The 20663-nt window shown below is 42.0% G+C and overlaps 1 protein-coding gene and 1 pseudogene across 1 annotated transcript in view; both read left to right on the top strand.

Annotated features, from left to right (window-relative positions):
• Positions 1 to 10328, top strand: part of LOC138167690 (zinc finger protein 665-like) — a 64698-nt gene extending 54370 nt beyond the window's left edge. The window contains exons 4-5 of the mRNA XM_069096641.1: positions 1435 to 1530; positions 5367 to 10328. Coding sequence (XP_068952742.1) covers positions 1435 to 1530; positions 5367 to 7111 — 1841 coding nt within the window. The 3' untranslated portion in view covers positions 7112 to 10328. The remainder of the gene's footprint in view (positions 1 to 1434; positions 1531 to 5366) is intronic.
• A 5530-nt stretch (positions 10329 to 15858) lies between these two features.
• Positions 15859 to 17584, top strand: LOC138167701 (FGFR1 oncogene partner 2 homolog pseudogene; annotated as a pseudogene).
• The last annotated feature ends 3079 nt before the right edge of the window (positions 17585 to 20663 follow it).

Raw genomic sequence — 20663 nt, 5'->3', positions numbered from 1 at the left:
CTGAGTCTGCAATCAAAGGAATATGTTCATCCCTGGAGTGCAGGGTTTGGAGCATTTATCAGTTATGAGAGAGAGGAGAGTGCTGGTCTCCTGGCCTGCTGCCTGGTGTTTCCCATAAAAGGTCTCTCATTGTGTGACAGGAGCCTGAGGGTCTTCTTATTCCTTCTGAAGCTGTCTCTGACCCCTTCTAGGCAGCTCCATGTTGGTGTGGAAGCATCTCAGACCTGGAAGGACCCTCAGGGGCCATTCGGTCTAACCTCCATCTGGCCCTGAATTCTGTCTGCCAAGTGTCTGACAGCTGCTCAGGGACTTTTCCTTATATACCCGTCCTCTCTGGGATGGGTCTAGGATCTGGAATATTCTTCCTTTTAGCAAGGAGCAAATTGTAGCTCAGGCTTCTGCTTGTCCCTCATATAGTGAGTTTGTCCTGAATCTTCCTTCCTGTTGCTCTCAGATTCCAGCAGAGCTGGTGGGAAGGGAAGGGAAAGGAGGGGAGGGGCATTTATTTAGACATACTGTTTGCCAGGGGCTGGGCCAAGGGCTTTCTTTTACAATATTATCTCACTTCATTCTCACAATAGCCTTCCAGGTTAGATGGTATTATTCTCCCCATTTGACAGTTGAAACTCAGACCAATGGAAGATGTGACTTGTCCTGAGCACACAGCTAGTAACTGCCTGAGGCTGCTTTAGACTCTGGTGTGCCTCACTCTGGGCCCAGGGCTCTCTCCACTGCACCATCAGCTCCCTCTAATTTCTAATGATGAAAACTGTGCAATGAGTCCATCCTTTATGATGATAATGCACCAAGATCAGATTTTCTGATTCCAACCTGGTTCCATGGTCTCCCCAAAGCTCAGAAAAGAAATGCTCTGAGACTATCCTCCAGGGGTCCAGGGAACCACCCTGGGGTTCTTGCCTACATGTTTCTGGCCTTGCCAGGAATTAGAGACTGGCTGAGAAATAGAATTTGGAAAAACTGGGGTTTGTTGAGGTTACCAGCAGGAGACTCTCACCTGGAGAGGCACAGAGGCCCCCAATAAACAGTCCACAAGGTTTCCATGTGTTTCAGGGAGTGAAGAAGAGGGGAGGGGGACAGGGCAGAAGCTGGCTCATCTAGGGCCTTGTTCTGGGACTCCAGTCTGGTCTTGCATATAAGCCTTTTTAGACAGTTTTGGAATTAGAAGTTTCTGCCAGAATGGGACTGTACAGGATGGGGGGCAGAGGCTTGGCTCCTTCTCAGAACAGGCTGCACAACAGGATGATGGGGCAGACCCTCTTTGGGTTACAAGCCCTAATAGGTGAATAAGGGCTCGTGGGTGTGAACATGAAAGTGTGAATCTCAGAAGCACCAGCTCTGGGTCTGAATGCCTTTCCCTAAAGAGACCTGAATGACAAGTTTCTCCCCCTGCCCATCCCTGACTCCCCATGCCAGGGCTTCCAGTTCCCAGGGAAGACGTGATCTCTTATTTGGAGCAAAGGGAAGCACCAGGGATGCTGGAACAAGAAGGCCTGAGATGCTGCTGTCCAGGTGAGTGAGGTGGAAGCAGGAGTGTGAGGGCTGGGATTACAGGAGGCTGCTGTGTGTTGTGGTGAAGCAGGTGCTGGATTTGGGGCAGGAGGACCTGCCTTGGAACGCTTTTTCAGGTATTTCCCAGCAGTGGCTTCAGGGGTCAGTCACTGAACCAGTGAGCCTCAGTTTCCCCATCTGTAATTAGAGGGGTTTGGACTCCATGACCTTTCACACCTTTTTCCAGGGATAAATTTATGACCCAAAATGTCATTGTTTGGCACTTGGGGGCATGGAATTGTCCTGAATGTATAAAAGGTGCTTAGGCTGTTCAATATGAGCTCTTTCCCAAACCTTCTCCACATCAGGAAACTTCTAAGACCCCGTACAAAGCACTGATCATGTGAATTGATGCAAGGGACGTCTCCTGCTCCCATGGAGCTTGCAGTCTCCTGGCGCAGGGAGCATGCCAACAGCTATGTAGTAACCCACAATGGACAGGACAAAGTGCAGCTAGTCAAGGGGAGAAGGCCCTAGGTTTTAGGAGGACTGGGAAAGGCTCTTTATGGGAGTTAGGCTCTGGCTGGGGAATCAGGGAAGCCAGGGAGAAAAATCTAGGCTACAGAGATGGCAGCAAAAAAGAAAACGCAGGGTCTGAAGGTGAGATGACCTTTCCCTGGAACAGAAAGGAGGCCCAAACAAATGGAGTGTAACATGGAGGAGGGGAGGGGAGGGGAGGGGCTGAAATGCTTTCACAGCCCTAGAGAGGCTTCTCTGTTTCACATTTTGCTGGGGAGCTACTGGAGGCTGTTGAGTACATGGTGACATGGTCAGCTGAGAGCTTAAGGAAAATGAACGTGGTAAGTGGATGGAGGATTGACTGGACAGAGGGGAGAACTGAGGCAGCTGGACCAGCCAGCAGGCTCTGACACTGTGTCAGGTGTGGGGTGACGGGTCTGAGCCAAGAAAGTGACAATACTGAGATAGAAAGGGGTCTATCCAATGGTGCCACAAAGGGTGATGTGTGAGAGCTGATGAGGAGGGCATGGCATTGCATTTCTGAGCCTGGACTGTTGGGAGGGTGCCTTGGGTAGCATTAGGAATGGGAGCAGATGGGAGGGTTGGAGGAAAGAGACTGAGTTTCCATTTGGATATGGGAGAAGTTGAACCAGGAGAGAGAAATGTCATTAAAATCTAGGAAGGGGAGCATGAAAGAAAAGGGGAAGACTTTCAGTGTCAGAGCCTGCAGAGAAGTCAAAAAGGCTTAGGCTTAAGAAATGTCCCCTGAATTTTAGCAAATTTGATATTATTGGTAACGTTTGAGAGATGTGTTTCATTGATCAATAAATGTGAGAAATAGCGAGCAGAGGTTCCTCTCATTTTTCTAGCCATTGTGAATACCCAATTTAACTGTAAAGGACAAATGAAGGAAGATGCTATCCACATACAGAGGAAGAACTGATAAACAGAAATGTGCCTAGGATAATTTTAAGAGACATTCCTATTTGCGTCTAATGGTGGTCATATCTTGGGCATTGTGGCAGGGTAGAAAATAAAAGAAAGGAAAAAAGAGAGTCTCAGAGAAAGCCAGGGGAAGGAGTTGTAGATGCCAGGTGTAAATGACCATCTCTAGCTGTTCAGACATAAGCGGTGGGGGGGAAGATATTGGGCACCATCTCATGGGGCTGAAGGGTCACATGAATGTGTTTTAAGGATTAGGGCGAAATGGTTTCATTTGTGGTAATAGTGAAAGGCTCATCAGTGTGGGAGAGAGTGGAAATTGAGGGGAAGAAAGGAGATGCTAGAGGAGGAATGTATGGGGGCAGATGAGGGGGTCAAGTGAGATGATTTGCATGTGTAAGGGGATTTTCTTTTGGAAGCAGAAGAATAATCTTTCCATGTGATATGGTGTAGCACCAATGCAATATTCACAGTGCTAACAGTCACTATAAATATGCCTGCATAGTTGTCAATCACAAATTCCAATTACCATTACATCTGGGGGTGAAGAAGGAGAATCATTGGCCAGGTTCATGTAGGTGACCAGCATGTCAGTTTAGGGAGCTGGGAGGTAGAGACCCACAGGTGTCCTATAGCAGGAGACCCTTTGGGAGCCTAGAAAGAAGCCTCTGTCATCTTTAGCAGTGGTTCTGGTCTGGCCCCATCAGGGTTCAAACGTGACTAAGGTGAGACTACTTAGAGGTGATTGAGTATAAGAAAGAGACAGAAACTGGGCTGCGTTCAACAGCTAGGGGACATACCTGCATGCAGGGAGGAGAGGTAGAGGCTGGGTCTGCTGTCAGCCCTGGGCCCAGGCAGGGAATCAGTAAACACTGATTAAGTGCCTTCTGTTGTAGGCACTGTGCTGAGCCATGAGGGTACAGAGGAAGGCAAAAGCCAGTCTCTGCTGTCACAGAGCTCAGGATCTAGCTTACAAACAAATGCTGATCCAGAGGAAAGAGACTGTTTTGGAACGGAAATACATGGAGTTCAACAAAGAAATAAGGGAATACCAGGAGTGAGGATGATCCAGGTTTAAGGAGAAGAGCAGAACTGGGGAGGAAACAGTCCAGATCCAGTGAAAAGGCAGCATTTATACAGCACCTATTGTGCATCATGCCATGTCCAACAGCTGCCTCATTTTATCCTCATGAGAACCCTAGGAATTAGATGCCGTAATCATGCCCATTTTACAGGTAAAAGAACAGGCAAACATAGGTCTTGTGACTTTCCTAGGGTCACAGGACTAGTAAGTCTCTGAGGTGGGATTAGAACTCAGGGCTTCCTGATTCATGGCCTAGCATTCTGTCCACTGCAACGCCTTTGTATTCTCAATTTTTAAACAAAATATGTTGAAAATGCTCCCTCCTGGATGAGGTGGAAAATGTAAGGTGACTTTGACAAGCTCCTTCTAAGGGATGGAAATTTTTTTTTAACGCTCTCCCCAGTCATGGTGAATAGCTAATTCCTATTTTGCCGATGACAAATCTTTAACTCAAATCCCTTGGACAACTGTCTCAATCCTTCAAAGGGTTTGTGAACCTTTAAAGGGGAAGGGGTACAAAAAGATCAGTAGTCAGCCATGCTGTCCACTTCTGCACCAAAGGGTGATAGACTCCAATTCCTGTATCAGGCCAATATTTTCAGACATGAGTAATGCCATATATTTTTTTAAATTGTGTTATATAGAAGGCTTTCAATTTTATTTTAGTGAGCAGAGACATTTAAAGAAAAATTTTTAAAAGAAATAATGACTTTCTCAGGAAATTAATGGAGTCAGAACAAAATCCCTTATGCCTCAGGTAAAGTGTTGGTATTCTGCATGTGAATTTAGATGATGCAATAGTAAAAATTAGATTGAAACGATCCCCAAGGAAATTAGGTTATGGAATAGATATATAGATTCGATCATGATATAATTTGAATATTTAGTATATACACCAAATGGTATTGTATCTATGAAGAAAGGATTGAAAGTGAAAGGGAAGAGGAAGATTGAAAGTACTGTGGGCAGAGCAGACCCATCCACAGGGTTTGCATTCTAGTCCCAACTGCTGGGGTTTGGGTCCAATCTCTGCCATTCTGAGCCCACGGTCTGAGTTGTGGACATGAGGGGAATGATGGCCCTACCTGTGTCACAGGTGTTTTGTGAGGATCCAATGGAAATGAAATCATCCTTGGGATGTCAGCTAAGGGCATTTTAAAATTACTTTCTGCCCTTTCAAGATGTTTCTCTTTGCCCGAGGAAATAGAAAGTAACTGAGTTTTTGTTCTGCCTAGGGAGCAAAGGGGATATAAATAGATATGTGTGTATATATGTTGTCTGTCTGTTTTATTGTTGGCTTTTTTTTTTCCAGAAGGAGAGGTCATACTGGGAATGAAGGAGACTGCTGCAGAGCTAGCCCTTCCTATGGAAGAAACTCACAAGCAAAGCTTCATGAGGGATGGTCCCTGTGACTTCAGTCAGAGAGAAGTCAGTACATCTGAGAGTATCCACACTTCAGGGAAATCTTATGACTGGAAACAGTGTGGAAAGGGGTTTACAGAGAAGTGTCTTATTGCACTTCAGAGGATCCACACTGGAGAGAAACCTCATAAATGTTATCAATGTGGAAAGACTCTTACGTCGAACTATGGTCTCCTTCAACATCAGAGGATCCACAGTGGAGACAGACCTTATAAATGCAGTCACTGTGGAAAAGCTTTTATACAGAGGGCTCAGTGTGTTGCACATGAGAGAAGACACACTGGAGAGAAACCTTATAAATGTAATCACTGTGGGAAAGCTTTTAAATCATGGAATGGTCTTAATGGACATCAGAGAAGGCACCATGGAGAGAAACTGTATGGATGTAATCAATGTGGAAAAAATTTTAAATCATGGAACAGGCTTAGTCAACATCAAAGAATTCACACTGGGGAGAAACTGTATGATTGTAATCAATGTGGAAAAGCTTTTCAATTTCAGAAAAGTCTTACTCGACATCAGAAAATCCACATTGCAGAGAAACCTTATGAATGTAATCAATGTGGAAAAGCTTTTAAAGTGCGTCTCAGTCTTACTCGACATGAGAGAATCCACACTGGAGAGAAACCTTATGAATGTAATCAGTGTGGAAAAACTTTTAGATGGCAGGCAGGTCTTACTCAACACCAGAGAATCCACAGCACAGAGAAGCCTTATAAATGTTTTCAATGTGGAAAGACTTATAAAAGGAAGGATACTCTTGTTGAACATCAGCTAGTCCACACTGGAGAGGAACCTTATAAATGTAATCAATGTGGGAAGACTCATAGAAGTAGGCAGTCTCTTGGTGAACATAAGAGGATCCATGCTGGAAAACCTTATGAATGTAATCAATGTGGAAAAGCTTTTACGTGTAAGCGCCGTCTGGTTATACATGAAATAGTCCACACTGGAGAGAAACCTTTTGAATGTAATCAGTGTGGAAAGACTTTTGCACAGAAGAAAGGTCTTGTTAGCCATCAGATGATCCACACTGGAGAGAAAAGTTATAAATGTAATCACTGTGGGAAGACTTTTACATGGAAGCACTGTCTTGTTTCACATGAAAGAATCCATACTAGAGAGCAACTGGAGTGTAATTATTGTGGAAAGGCTTTTAAATGGAAGAGATGTCTTAGCGCTCATCTGAGAATCCACACTGGAGAGAAGCGGTTTAACTGTAATCAGTGTGGAAAGGCTTTTGCACATAAGAATGACCTTGTTACACATCAGAGGATCCACACTGGAGAGAAACCTTATGAATGCAATGAATGTGGAAAGGCTTTTGCACGGAGAAGTGCTTTTAATGTTCATCAGAGAATCCACACTGGTAAGAAAGCCCATGAATGTACCCAGTGTGGAAAGGCTTTTATACAGAAGGCCTCTCTCATTGTACATCAGAGAATCCACACTGGAGAGAAACCTTATGAATGTACCCAGTGTGGAAAGGCTTTTAAAGAGAGAAGCTCTCTTACCCAGCATCAGAGAATTCACACTGGAGAAAAACCTTATGAATGTAATCTATGTGGAAAGCCTTTCAGAGATAGGAAGCATCTTAGCCAGCATCAGAGAATCCACACTAGAGAGAAACCTTGAGAACATGATCATTGTGGTAAAACTTTCAGGCTAAAGTCAGTCCTTTTTTTTTACCATCAGAGAGTTCATGGGACATAGAGAAATCTTGCATCTGACCTGAATAAGGAAAGGCATTGAAATGGAGTACAGAGCCTGTTAGCCGAAAACCCACTCTGGGTACAAGCCATCTAATGGATTCACAAGGAAAAGACTTTGTGTCAATATTATGTCACCTGGGGAACAATCTTTGGTGAAGGGAAGAAATCAGATGTGTCTGATCAACGATATAAAGATTGGAGCAATTGAAAGGAATTTTGTGTTCTCCCACAGGCCACCTCCATGCATGCCTTCAGACTATATCCAGGGTACTACATGGGACAATCAAGAAACTTCTTGTTCAGATGAGATCGTTTCTGCCTCTTAATTTTGCCTCCTGAAGCTTACACTCCCTGGTTCTGGGGCCAAGGACAAGTGTGATTCACCTGAGACATGACAACCTTTCAGGCATTTGAAGAGTATTTCATGTTGGTCCCCATGTTTTCTCTCCTTCCAGATAAATAACCTTACTTCTTTCTTCTGATCCTCATTGGGCATGGTCTCCAGTCCATCATCACATTCACAGTCCTTCTTTGGATGTATTCCAACTAGTCAATGCCTCTTCTTGATCATATAAAATTGATGATCAATAATTTCTCCATCTGAGGTTTTTCTTAGAACAGTTTGTACCTACTTTTACATATAATGTGGTAACCTGTTAGTAAAGCCCAGCTTCTTTTACATACTCCTTCCAGTTTTCTCCCTGGTTTTATTGGTATTCCTTGCAAAAATGTTTCTAAATCTCTAGATTCTCCCATCTGTAATCTCAACTCCCAGTTTTCACAAGAGTCCTTCACTTTTAGCCCACTCCTTTGCTAGGGAGAAATAAGGTCAATTCTCCCATCCTGGGATAGCTAATTCCAGGAAAGATGTTCAAATTACCATGACTATTACATGGTTGCAGCTGGTGATATCACAACTCACTGGTTCCAATGAGTAGCTCTTTGTAATTCTCTTCCAGATAAAACTACTTCAGCCTTTCAGGAAATAAAATAGATCTTTTACTTTGTTCTCTTTTAAGTGATCACATTAAATGCTTTCCTCCAGAATGCCATGGAATTGCCAGATTCACACAGACTTTTTCACAGAATTTTCTTTAGAATATATCACTTATTAATTAGAAATTATTAAGTAAGGGTGGTTAGGTGGCATAGTAGTAGGCACTTTCCCTAGAGTCAGGAGGACCTGAGTTCAAATCCAGCCTCAGATACTTAACACTAGCTGTGTGACCTTGGGCAAGTCACTTAACCCATATTGCCCTGCCTCCCACCTCCAAAAAAAAGCAAAAAAAAAAGACATTATTAAGGAAAAGTACCCTCAAGTTCTCAAACAAGAGGGTAAAGTACAAATAGGAAAAATCTACCATTCACCATCTGAAAAAGATGCCAAGAGGAAAACTGACGGGAATGTTAGAGCCAAGTTTTAAAAGTGCCAGGTCAAGGAAAAAGTATTGCAAGTGACAAGAAAAAGAAATCATTTCAATCCTGTGCACATTTCGTTAGGATTTCATAAGAACTGACAGATAACTCTCAAAAACTGAAGGTCCTGAACAAAAGAGGTATGGCCGCATCTAGGAATAACTTCCCTAGCAAAGTAGAGTATAATCCTAAAAGGGAAAAAAGAACATTTGATGAATTGAAAGACCTTCACATTTCGAAGAAAAAAAGCAAACCTCACTGAAAAATTTGACCTAAAACACCCAGAGGAAATATAAGGAAAATATGAAAGCCTGGTTACTAGGCCCCCATTAAGATCAAACCATTTATTTGTAGCAGTCATCACTACTAAAGTAGTTTGAAAGAAAAGTGGTGACTGAATTGTGCATGATGTGACTGAGTTGTGTATGATCAGGTGAGGATAAAAAGCCAAACTGGCTAGTTAAAGTCAAAAGGGAGAAATGGTATTGGAAAATGGGAGTGTGAGAAGAATTCAGAGAGGAAGCAAGTGGAGCTGGAGGCCTGGTGATGTTGGAGCCTTACTCTCATCTGGGTTGATGAGAAAATCTTGAGTAAAAATAATATGGAGATTCACATGTAGTGATGATCACTTTGAATGTGGAGAAGTTGATAGCACCTTGCTTTGTAGTGTGTGGGACAGAAACCACTACCCAAAAATCAATACAAAGACTTACATTCCTTGAAAGCAAAAATGAGTTTATTGCTTTCCCATGAGAAAGGGCACCACCCCTTGGTGCGCTAATGGGGCCAGCCAGGGAAGTACAAATGGATTGTGGGAAGCAAGGTCCTTCTATACCCTAAGGAGCTCTCTCCACTTCTCCCTTCCCCTTATCCCACTGGCTGGGCTTCAGGGGGTGCAATCTATTCACATGAATCAAACAGTCACACAAAGTTTGGCCAGAGAAGAGGTGGGAGGTTTTGTAAGAGTGCCCAGTTGAGGTTCAGGTAGGGCATGCACTATAGTTTTCTTTGCTACATGCTCAGAAGCAGGATCTGAGCAAGGGATGGTTTTGAGCACAGTTCATGATGTGTGTTTTATAAGGTCAGCTAATTGCAGATATGATTCTGTAAGGGAGTAAACTGTGTCAATAATACAAAAACCATACAAGAACCCCTTTGAGGAGTCTTCACTTCTGAGAAATCATCCCTCGCAGTAGTGACAAAGAACTGGACATTTCAGGGCTTCCCATGTGGGGAAAGACTGAATGCGTTCTGGTGTGTTGTCATGGAATGCTGCTGTACTGGGAGAAAAGATGAGCTCAGTGATACTAGAAAGGCCCGGGAAGACTTGCACAGAATGAGTAAGAGCAAAGTGAGCAGAACCAAGAGAACGCTGTATACAGTGACAGCAACGCTGTGTTCTGAAGAGTTTGAGCAAATGAGTCATTGGGACTATTCAGAAGACAAAAATGAAAAACAAAGGACGTGTAAAGAGTGACGCATCCAGAGAAAGGACTGACAAATAGTGCATATTAAAAAAAAATTACATATCTGTACATGGTAGCCATCTCTAGGGTGGGGGAGGGGGAAGGAAGTAAATGTCCAGGGAGCTATGGTACATTTTGAAGGATTACCAAGCTGTACATGGGAGATTCGCAGCTCCAGGAGCAATCATTCATATTGTAGTGATGGAAATGATTGTTTTGTTCCCTGAATTTTGAATAAAATACTTTCTTTTTAAAAAAGCCAAGCCCAGTTCCTAATTGTAAGGAGCTCACATTCTTGTGGAGGAGATAACATGCAGATCATTTTGTGCATAAGAGATCTATTTCTAATATAAATTATCATACATTCATATGCATATCTATATATCTCTATATATATATATATATATATATGTATATGTATATTCTGCAGCTTCCCCTGTCCCATAAGTTCTCTGCTTTGGTCTCTTTGGCTTTTGTATTTACATAAATCTTCCTCAAATTCCAATATGAAAGGAAATAAATGCTAGAATTTAAGATAGATATATACATAAGAGATTTTAAAAGAGAACGTATCACTTATAACTGTCCTAATGTGGAAGATGTTTCCCATCACCCTCTGTCCAGCTCCCCCACAGATCCACCTGCCTCCCAGATAGAGCCCATACTTTCTCCCTGATTCCACAGGCAGATGCATTTCAGAGGAAAATACCTTTCAGCTTCATCCTAAACAATCACAAAAAATACTTTTCTCAAAATTCAATTGTGCTCTTAACAACTTTACTTTTGAAATTGACTCATTAAGAGTCTAACCTTTCAGCAGACCCCTTCTCTTGGCTTCAGGTCTGCTCTGTGCATTAATGAGGGTTGGACTATTGAAACCGGAAGTGTCCTTCAGCTCCACATTCTGTGCCTTTTCATGCTTTAGGGGTTGGTGACGTTCAAAGATGTGGCTGTGGACTTCACCCAGGAGGAGTGGGGCCTCTTGGATCATCCTCAGAAGGAGTTGTACTGGGGGGGTCATGCTGGAGAATGCCCAGAACCTGCTCTTCCTGGGTAAGGACACTTCCCCTGGTACCACTGAGTCTGCAATCAAAGGAATATGTTCATCCCTGGAGTGCAGGGTTTGGAGCATTTATCAGTTATGAGAGAGAGGAGAGTGCTGGTCTCCTGTCCTGCTGCCTGATGTTTCCCACAAAAGGTCTCTCATTGTGTGACAGGAGCCTGAGGGTCTCCTTATTCCTCCTGAAGCTGTCTCTGACCCCTTCTAGGCAGCTTCACGTTGGTGTGGAAGCATCTCAGACCTGGAAGGACCCTCAGGGGCCATTTGTTCTGACCTCCACCTGGCCCTGAATTCTGTCTGCCAAGTGTCTGACAGCTGCTCAGGGGGCTTTTCCTTACATGCCTGTGCTCTCTGGGATGGGTCTAGTATCCAGAATATTCTTTTTAACAAGCACAAATTTGTAGTTCAGGCTTCTGCTTGACCCTCATGTAGTGAGTTTGTCCTTAATCAACCTTCCTGTTGCCCTCAAATTCCAGAGATGGTGGGACAGGAAGGGAAGGGAAGGAGCATTTATTTGCACTTACTGTTTGCTAGGGGCTGGGCCAAGGGCTTTCCTTACCATATTATGTCACTTTATCCTCACAATAACCTTCCACGTTAGGGGATATTATTCTCTCCTTTTGACAGTTGAAGAAACTGAGGCAAATGGAGGTTATGTGCCTTTTCCTGTGGCACACAGCTAGTAACTGAGGCTGTATTTAGATTACGGTGTGCCTCACTCTGGGCCCAGGGCTCTCCATAGCACCATCAGCTGCCTCTAATTTCTAGAGAATGAAAAGGGTGCAATGAGTCTCCTATGATGGAATCGGCTTATCAGTTTGGAGATTTGGTTTTCTGGTGTCTATATAAATGTTTTGCTTTTGCCTTCTATATGGAGAATCTACTATATTTTGTGATCTAGCACTATGCAGATCTATTTATCATGATGATTGGTACCATAACTATTGCATTGGCACTATATTTGGCAACAAGGATGGGATTGTAAAATATCAAAGCTCAATCTGGAGGCAGAAGGGATTTATAAGAATAAATTTACTATCCCAGGATGAGAGCATTTGGCTTATGCCTCCCTAGCAAGGGAGTGGTCTAAAACTACAGGGCTTTGTGAAAACTGGGAACAGAGGCTGCAGCAGGGGGAACCTAGAGATTTAGAAACATGTTTGCAAAGAACACCAATAAAACCTGGGAGAGCTGAAGGCCGTGAGTAGAAGGGGCTGGGTTTTACTAACAGGCTACTGTACTATGTGTAAAAGCAGAGACAAGCTGTTACCGGGTTGGCTATGTGCCAGCATTTGAGCCCTCCTTTAGAAGAGAGAACTGAATCTCAGTGGCAGAAGAGAAAGCTTCTGTGAATTTGGCTCAGAAAACGCAGAGAAGTAACAGAAGGAAAGTTCAGGCATTTTACAGTGGCTGAGTCTAGTTGCCATGACAACAGTTGCCAGGAGAGTGCATTGGGAGTAAACAATACAATGTTAGGTAATACACTGTTTCATGACCAAGCTTTTATGAAGGCACGAGCTCTCCCCATATGGAGAAGAAAGAATCAAGGAAGCCAAACGGTGTTCAGGGAGATAATTGAGGATTTCACTCATTGAGAGGTTACTGATATATTAAGCAGATTCACCCAAAAGATGGGACAATGATTAGTGTCTTAAATGGTGAGAATCTCTGATGGCGGAGCTGGAGGAGTGTCAGTAGATACCGTGGACAGCTTGAAATTTATAAGTATTTGTCAGAATCCTTTTTTCCTGTTGTGCATAGAACAAAAGCGAGACCGAGACCTGAGTTAAGGTAAATTTAGGTGTGGATTTATTGATTAAGCGTGCAACTGCCTGGAATATACACTCAAATCAGGCATTCCCGAAGTGGGGGGAGGGGGTACATACAGTGCTTATAAAGGCAAAAACCACAATTGGGAGGGGAACTAGCATAAGCAATGATGTACAGAAGCCAAGAATCGCCATTGGTTAGGTCTATAGCTCAGGGCTAATTTGGGAAAATGGTGCAAGGGTATAAGGGTGCAACTTTTCCTGGAAAGGGGTCCCTCCCAGAACAGGGTACAGGGTACAGGGTGAAGGGCACAGGGGGAGTGGAATTCCCCAGAATAGGCTGGGGTCATAGAACAGGCCAGGGTCATATTCTGGGTGAAGGGTGTGGGGGACCCTGCTTGATCAGCATTCTGGGTGGGGACCTTGCTTGGTCAACATCCCAGAACAGGGTGGTCTCTTACATGAGATAGACTTGTCCCATGATCTCTGTATGGACTTGCACCATGACGCTTATACAAAATGCTCTTTCAAGGCTTACTGATTTATGGAAGTACTAATTCAGGGAAAGATAAGGGGGCTGGGGCCATGCCTTGGGTGATTCACTTTTACCCAGGACTATGCCTTTAAGCTGTTGTTACAAGCAGCTACAGGGTTTTGGAAAAAGCTACAGATTTAGGACAGAAGCTAAAGGGCTAAATGGTGGGTTTCAAATCCAGTACAACAATCCCACCTCTTATGGATTCAGAATAAACACAAACAAAAAGACCAAATGCACACAATGAACAAGTGCATAGAGCTCAAAAATAAAAGTTCAAAGTCCACTGGGCCACGTGGGAGAGGGGTGGCACTAGAAGCAAAGCTGTAATGCTTCCAGGGCTGAATTATGCCAAGAAAGGAGCTGTCTCAGCAAAGGCCAGGTCCAGGCTCTTTGGAAAGCTGTCAGCCTTGGAGGTCATCTTTTTCAGATCCCGTGGTTCAGAAGAGGGGTAATCTTTAGATGACTGGAGTTCATTGGTACAAGTTGGCATAGCCAGTCAGACCTGACAACAGTAAGATATGATTTGAACAGTATAAACAAATAACAGCTTTGTTAGCCACAAAGGGCTAGGCTCAAGGAATACAATAAGGTATGCACTTACAATGTTAACAAAAATGACACGATTACATTCCTTACCACAATCTTATACAATCCTAGAGCTAAATTTCAAACCTCTGCTTTTACTTTTAAGCATACTCAAAGCCTGAAATCACAGAAGGGAAAATTTGTTAAAGCCAAAATTTTTAAACAGCATTATTTAAATTTAGAGAAATTCGGATTTACTTATAGAGAAATTAGCTAAATCTGATTCTATTGCACTTTTTAAACTTCAAATAGGCAGCATTTATTCGTGAATTTATTAAATTCATTGTTAAAACTATATTGAAACTTGTCACCAAAAATAGGGACAAAACCATAAGAAGGGAACTATAGTTCCCTAACTTTAGAGCGTCAGTTCCAGGCAAGATGTATACCCAGCTGCGATCTGCAGTGAGCCAAGCTTGAATTTTCCAGGTGCTTGTGGGTAAACCAAGTCATGAGAATCCTACCTCAGCCCATGCCGAACACGCATTCCCCCGACCTTCCTTTGCACTTCATACCTGTATCTTATAAGATCTTGCACCATGGATCGGCGGCTGAGGTAGCTTTTCTTGATATTTATACCTGGAGGTAGACTTAAAGAAACAACCGATTAATAGTCCCATCAAATCCTAAGTAACAATTTCCAATAATCAACTTCGAATATGCTTATAATCTTACATTGATTAAGGAAAATCTTAATTTTTTAAAAAACCTTTCAGCAGAATTACAACTGATTTGTCTAACAAATTTATAATTACTTTTCAAATTTCCCTATCTTCTTATATCTATGGGTATTTTAAGCTCACAGTAAAACTTTTCTTAACTAAAAATGTCTCTGATTGAATCCTAACAATTAATTCGGTCAATTGTATTAATTTTTGAAATGCCTTCCCTTAACTTCCTCATACTCTCTCTGCCTTCCTACACTTCCCTTATACTCTCTCTCTTTTTTTTCAAATGCTTTATTAGCTTCTGATTTACATCATTCATTTCTGCCAGATTTTGAATTAAAAACATTTTCCCCCTACCTACTACCCCAAAATAGTGGTCCCACAAGATATCCGCTCCTCCAATCTGCTCTCTCCCATATCTTCTCCCATGCCCCCTTTGACTTTTTCAGTAGGGCATGGTGGATCTCTATGCCCCAATGCCTGTATATCTTATTTCCCAATTACATGTAATCTTATCTGCTTTGTTCAGCTGTCCATAAATAGACTTTCAGAAATTATCACACAAGACCTTTCAAAACATCTTTTTTTTTTAAGTATTTCTTTCCTTAAAGACAGTTTGAATTAACCTGGTGTTAAAAATGCTGTCTTTCTTTTCTCTCAACTAAAATATCTGATTTAACTAAATATCTGTGATTTAATTATTATAATCAATTGTATTAATACCCAATTGGTTTTTCATCACTTTGAAATTACAAACTGGGGTTCAAGCCCAGGCACCCAAGCAACACAAACGCAGGCTCCCAAGCACCCCATCATTATCCTCCCTTAAACAGATGGGATCCAAAATCTTTTGGGATGAGGGATGAAAGTTACAGCTTCCCAAACGGCTTCATGCTGAGGGAGGATGCAGAGCTGTCTCTATTTCATAAGATCCCACCATTTAAGGGGCTGGGTCTGTAGCCAGTGGCCAGTGGTCAAAACGTGGCCAAAACCAGGTGCAGGAGTTGATGGGTCATGATCTCAGACAGTAGTAGGTGTAGCGAACTTTCAGAAGTTTCTCAGCTTCACTAATGAAATGTTCCTCTTTGGATGTTTGAGGTTGTCCCGCCCCCCTCCCCAGCTCCTCTGGCACTGGAGGTAGAGTAAGCAGCTCGCCCCCCCCACTCCGAGATGGGGGGTGGATCCAGCCACCTCCCCTTGCTGCTGTCTCTACCTGGCTCTGCCATCACCTGCTGAGGGGACCCAGCCTGGCTTTGCAGCCCCATAGGGAGGAGTGGAGGCCAGCCCTTCAGGGGAAGCTGGGGCCCCCGCCAGCAGAACCTGCCCACAGCCATACACGGAGGCAGCGGCGGCTACAGCTGAGGGGGAGACGAGAAAATGAACTGCACAATTGAAAAAGCCCTTGCAGATGCCAAAGCACTTGTTGAACGATTAAGAGACCCTGACAATGCAGCAGAATCTCTGATTGAACAAACCACAGGTCTCAACAAGCGAGTAGAAGCAATGAAACAGTACCAAGAAGAAATTCAAGAACTTAATGAGGTTGCAAGACACTGACCGCAATCTACATTAGTTATGGGAATTCAGCAAGAAAACAGACAAATCAGAGAACTGCAGGAAGAAAATAAAGAATTACGCACATCTCTTGAAGAACACCAGTCTGCTTTAGAACCCACAATGAGCAAGTACCGAGAGCAGATGTTTAGGTTGCTAATGGCCAGCAAAAAGGATGACCCAGGTATTATAACGAAGCTAAAGAAGCAACATTCCAAGGAATTACAAGTACATGTGGACCAGATGACCAAAATGGCAGCAGTAATGAGGAAAGCTATTGAAACTGATGAGCAGCAGGGTTGCAAGGAGCAGGAACGAATTTTTCAGCTCGAACAAGAAAACAAAGGCTTGAGAGAAATCCTTGAAATAACACAAGAATCATTCCTGAGCCTCAAGAAAGACGATGCATCAGAGAGTACATCTTTGTCAGCATTGGTACCCAACAGTGATATGAGCCTGAGGAAGAGCTAAAGAACGTGGAAAATCACTGAGCTTCTATTGCACAGCTCCTAATAAGGAACCAGGGTTTACATATATATATATTTTATATCTATACACCAGAAAAATCACAATCTTAACTTAGCCCTTCATTTCATTCTTTTTATATTATGCATAAAAATATATATATAATAACTGGCAAATGACATTTTAAAAAGATATTAGCAGAAGGTCAATATTTGGTTGTCATTGACTTTATTATTCCTATTAAAATTTTTAATGGGAAAGTGGAAATTTTAAGCCATTGTTATTAGGTAAACAAATAAAAGTTCTCACATATAGAAACTACTGATCATACTGCCCCTGCCACACTGTTATTTTTCTTTTTTTTTTTTTTAAAGCAATCGGGGTTAAGTAACTTGCTCAAGGTTGCATGGTCAGTTATTTCTGGGTGTGGTGCTAAGTGTCTGAGCCCAGATTCAATCCAGGTCATCCCGACACTGGGGCCGGTGCTCTCACTCACTGTGCTACCTGGCCACCCCTACACTTATTTTTCTTAACATTTTTATCCAAATATTAAATATATATAAAGTTCTACATAGAATTCATGCAGTTATGCCATTTTTTTAATCCACATTTTCTTAGCTTGAACTTTATAAAAAAGGAAATGTGTCCATTCATAAAAAAAAAGAAATGTTCCCCTTCCCTATATTATTATTTGAAAGGCTACAGGGCAGGCAAGCAAGAGGATGTATTATGAAGGGATCGTTTTGGGTTCCCTTGACCTCTCTAGGTATATTCCCCTGTCCTCTCTAATTATCTGCAAAGGTTACTGGGCAGATACCATGTTTCCCCAATAATAAGACCTATCCCGAAAATAAGCCCTCCCCTTACTGTGTAAGGTTCTTCTAAAATAAGCCCTCCCCCCAAAATAAGCCCTATTGAGATTGCTACTGTAGTGAAGGTGATCCCCTGCGCTACACGCTACATTACGGTACCCTCTGTATGCACCGTCCCCCCCCCTGTGAAACGCACGCCGCACTCCAAGCTGCATCCAATCAGAGCTGCAGCAGTGAGCGCGTCATCCTGTTCTTCCCCAGTGATTTGCTTGCTGGTACATTTTTTTGTTCGCATTTACCTGTTTATTAAAATTGCTGTCAATGTTCATTAAAATAAGCCCTCCCCTGAAAATAAGCCCTCTGGTGTTTTTCTGTCCAAAAAATTAATAAGACAGTGTCTTATTATCGGGGAAACATGGTTGCAAGAGCGTGTGTAATCTTTTTTGTTTATGCCTCTGGATATGGTCCTAGAATAATACCCTAATAAGTAACTAACCTTAAGCAAGGGTAAATAGTAAACAGGATTAAGGGAGGCTCCTTCTACATTATTTGCTTTTCTTAGATGGAGGATCTTTCTACATTGTCTGCATTCTTTTGGGGTTTCTACATTCTTTTGGGGGGGCATAAAAACTCTGTGAGCTCCTTGCATCTTTGGCTCTGTATGAAATGGTCCTGTAATAAACAGATTATTGATTACACCCCCATCTCGCTGGCCACAGTAGATAGGTACTCAGTTGGAGATGTCATCTGCAAGTGAAAGGTGCTGATCCTACAAAACACAAATCTAGCAAAGAGATTTAAACAAACAAGGGCCAAAAAGGAGTAGGAGGGAAGTGAGCAAAAGTGGGGTGAGGATGGGCTGGTAACATCCATTACTCAGACTATCTCACTATCCTCTATATTTCTACAAACTACATAACCAACATACTTCATAAGTTATTATTATTTTTTTACTAACATAACTATACTGCCTTAAACAATAGAGATTCCTAACTTGAACTTCACAGCTAAATAGTAGACATGCATCCTTATTTCACAAAGCTTTTATCCTCTGGAAGAAAGAGATACTTTAAAAACTGAATCTGAAACATATACATTCAGTTACAAATATTAACTTTAACTTAAATCATTCATATCAGCAAGCTCTTTTCTGCTTTACAACTCATTAAACTTCTATGAAGAAAGCTAGTAAAAGACATGAGCTCTTTTGTGCTAGCTTACTGGAAATTCTAATATTGCTAACACAAAAGAGCTCATATCCTTCACCGACTCCTTGCTCTGATCAGAGAAACCTGCTATAGAAGGAAAAAAACCAGGATCAAATAGAACAGGATAAAACTCTGTTTCAATTCAATTCTGTGTAAATACAACTGTTTACCAGTAACACTATCATAAGCAATTACCAGGTTCTTAAATTTGAAATTAAAACAAATTAATTACCAATCTGGTAACCTTAAAATTCCACATGAAGTTACACAGAACTAAAGTTTTCTTGGTGCTATACAACCAATCAATTTATCACTAAAATCAATTACATTTTGGAATCTTACATAGATAGTGAATGTGGTGATTCATAAACCTTTAACATGAATACATTCTTAGATGAAGCGAGCTTAAAACCCACATTCCTATATTTTTCAAGGTTTCTCATTTGCTCAATAACCCATATAACAGCTTCAAATGAGTAAATTTTTTACATAAAAATCAAAATACACATGCAACACAATCCATATTTTTAAAATTGCTATAACTTTTATAGATACCTGATGTTTTAGACAGCAGAGATACACAGAATAAGATAAGGCTAGCAAAATTGATAAAATTATACAGCTGGTTTAACACAATTTTTCCCATCCTTTTAGTTTTAACAAAATTTAGATAGAAATTGCTTAAACACCATTTCTAACTTACAATGGTCACTCAATGTATACAATAGAAGAAAATCTTACATTTTAGAAATACCATAATAACACAATGACATTATGACATTAATTATATCACCAAAGCATTTACCAAAATTTTGTAAACAAAAATTTATAAAAGATTGTGCCGACCAAATGCAGAGGCTTTTATCCTCTCCCCACATTTGCAGAGCCTGGTTGTGGACTCAGGGGTGTGAAAGGAGAGAGGGTCACCTGCATGCCCCAGGGGCCCAGGGCTGTTGCCAATGGGGCCCCAATAGTTCTACTCAGATTTTTTTTAGCTGTTCTAACTTCTACTCCCATAAATTTCATTTATGTGTCTACTCCCCCCCCCCCCCCCGACCTTTTTTTTTTGTCTCTCAGCATTAAAATTTTGGCCAGAAGTTGAGAAGGCAGACAGAATTGTTCATTAACTTTTTAAATTAAAAAAAATATTTTTAAACACATAACTAACTGCTTATAATACTATACTTTCTATTTCTGACTTCCTCTTTTTCCCCTTGCTCCAGTCCACCCAGTGAATGGGGGAGCGAAAAGAGAAAGAGAAATTAACCACAAATTGTTAAAAATGCAGAGATACAGGCTTTGCCTAAAGTCACAGAATAATTAATTAAATACAAAAGACTTGCCTTTCCATGCAGAAACACAATGAACAGGAACAGAGAATAGACACCAGAAGTGGAATGCTGCCAAGAGCCCCAAGAATTATGAAGCCCCCTGGATGGATTATGGGAGTGGAAGAAGGGGATTCAGAAGATCTGAATCTTCCCCTTAATCTTGCAAAACCTTTCGAACTTCCCTTTTTCTTTTGGAAAGGACCCAAATGACCTTCTGTAAGGCAAAATTTCGGAGCCAAGGTGGGGGGCGATGGTGGAAGACAGGGGTTAGCCAGACATTGATGTAAGGAAATTGGTCAGGATGGCCAGCTATACTGGTTACTCTATGGCCCTGAGTCGGGAGGATTCGGGATCGGTTCTGGCCTCAGATACTTAACACCCACACCAAATAACTGGCCATGTAACCTTGAGCAAGTTACTTAACCCCAATTTCTTTAAAAAAAAAAAAGTCCCCTGTGCTGGCCATCCAACCCTAAAGGTGGGCCATTCATTTGTGCAAAATATAAGCTTGCTTTTCCTTAGGGGGTTGCCAGAATCAGCCCCTTCTTGAAAGACATCTGAAAAATGCTGTAACATACAACCCAAGGGACATTTGGTGGAAGT

The sequence above is a fragment of the Petaurus breviceps genome, unplaced genomic scaffold (assembly GCF_028583685.1).
Source record: "Petaurus breviceps papuanus isolate PSGF00001 unplaced genomic scaffold, PetGlider_PUasm1.0 287, whole genome shotgun sequence".
Classification (NCBI taxonomy): Eukaryota; Metazoa; Chordata; class Mammalia; order Diprotodontia; family Petauridae; genus Petaurus; species Petaurus breviceps.
This window is presented reverse-complemented; position numbering and strand designations above follow the sequence as displayed.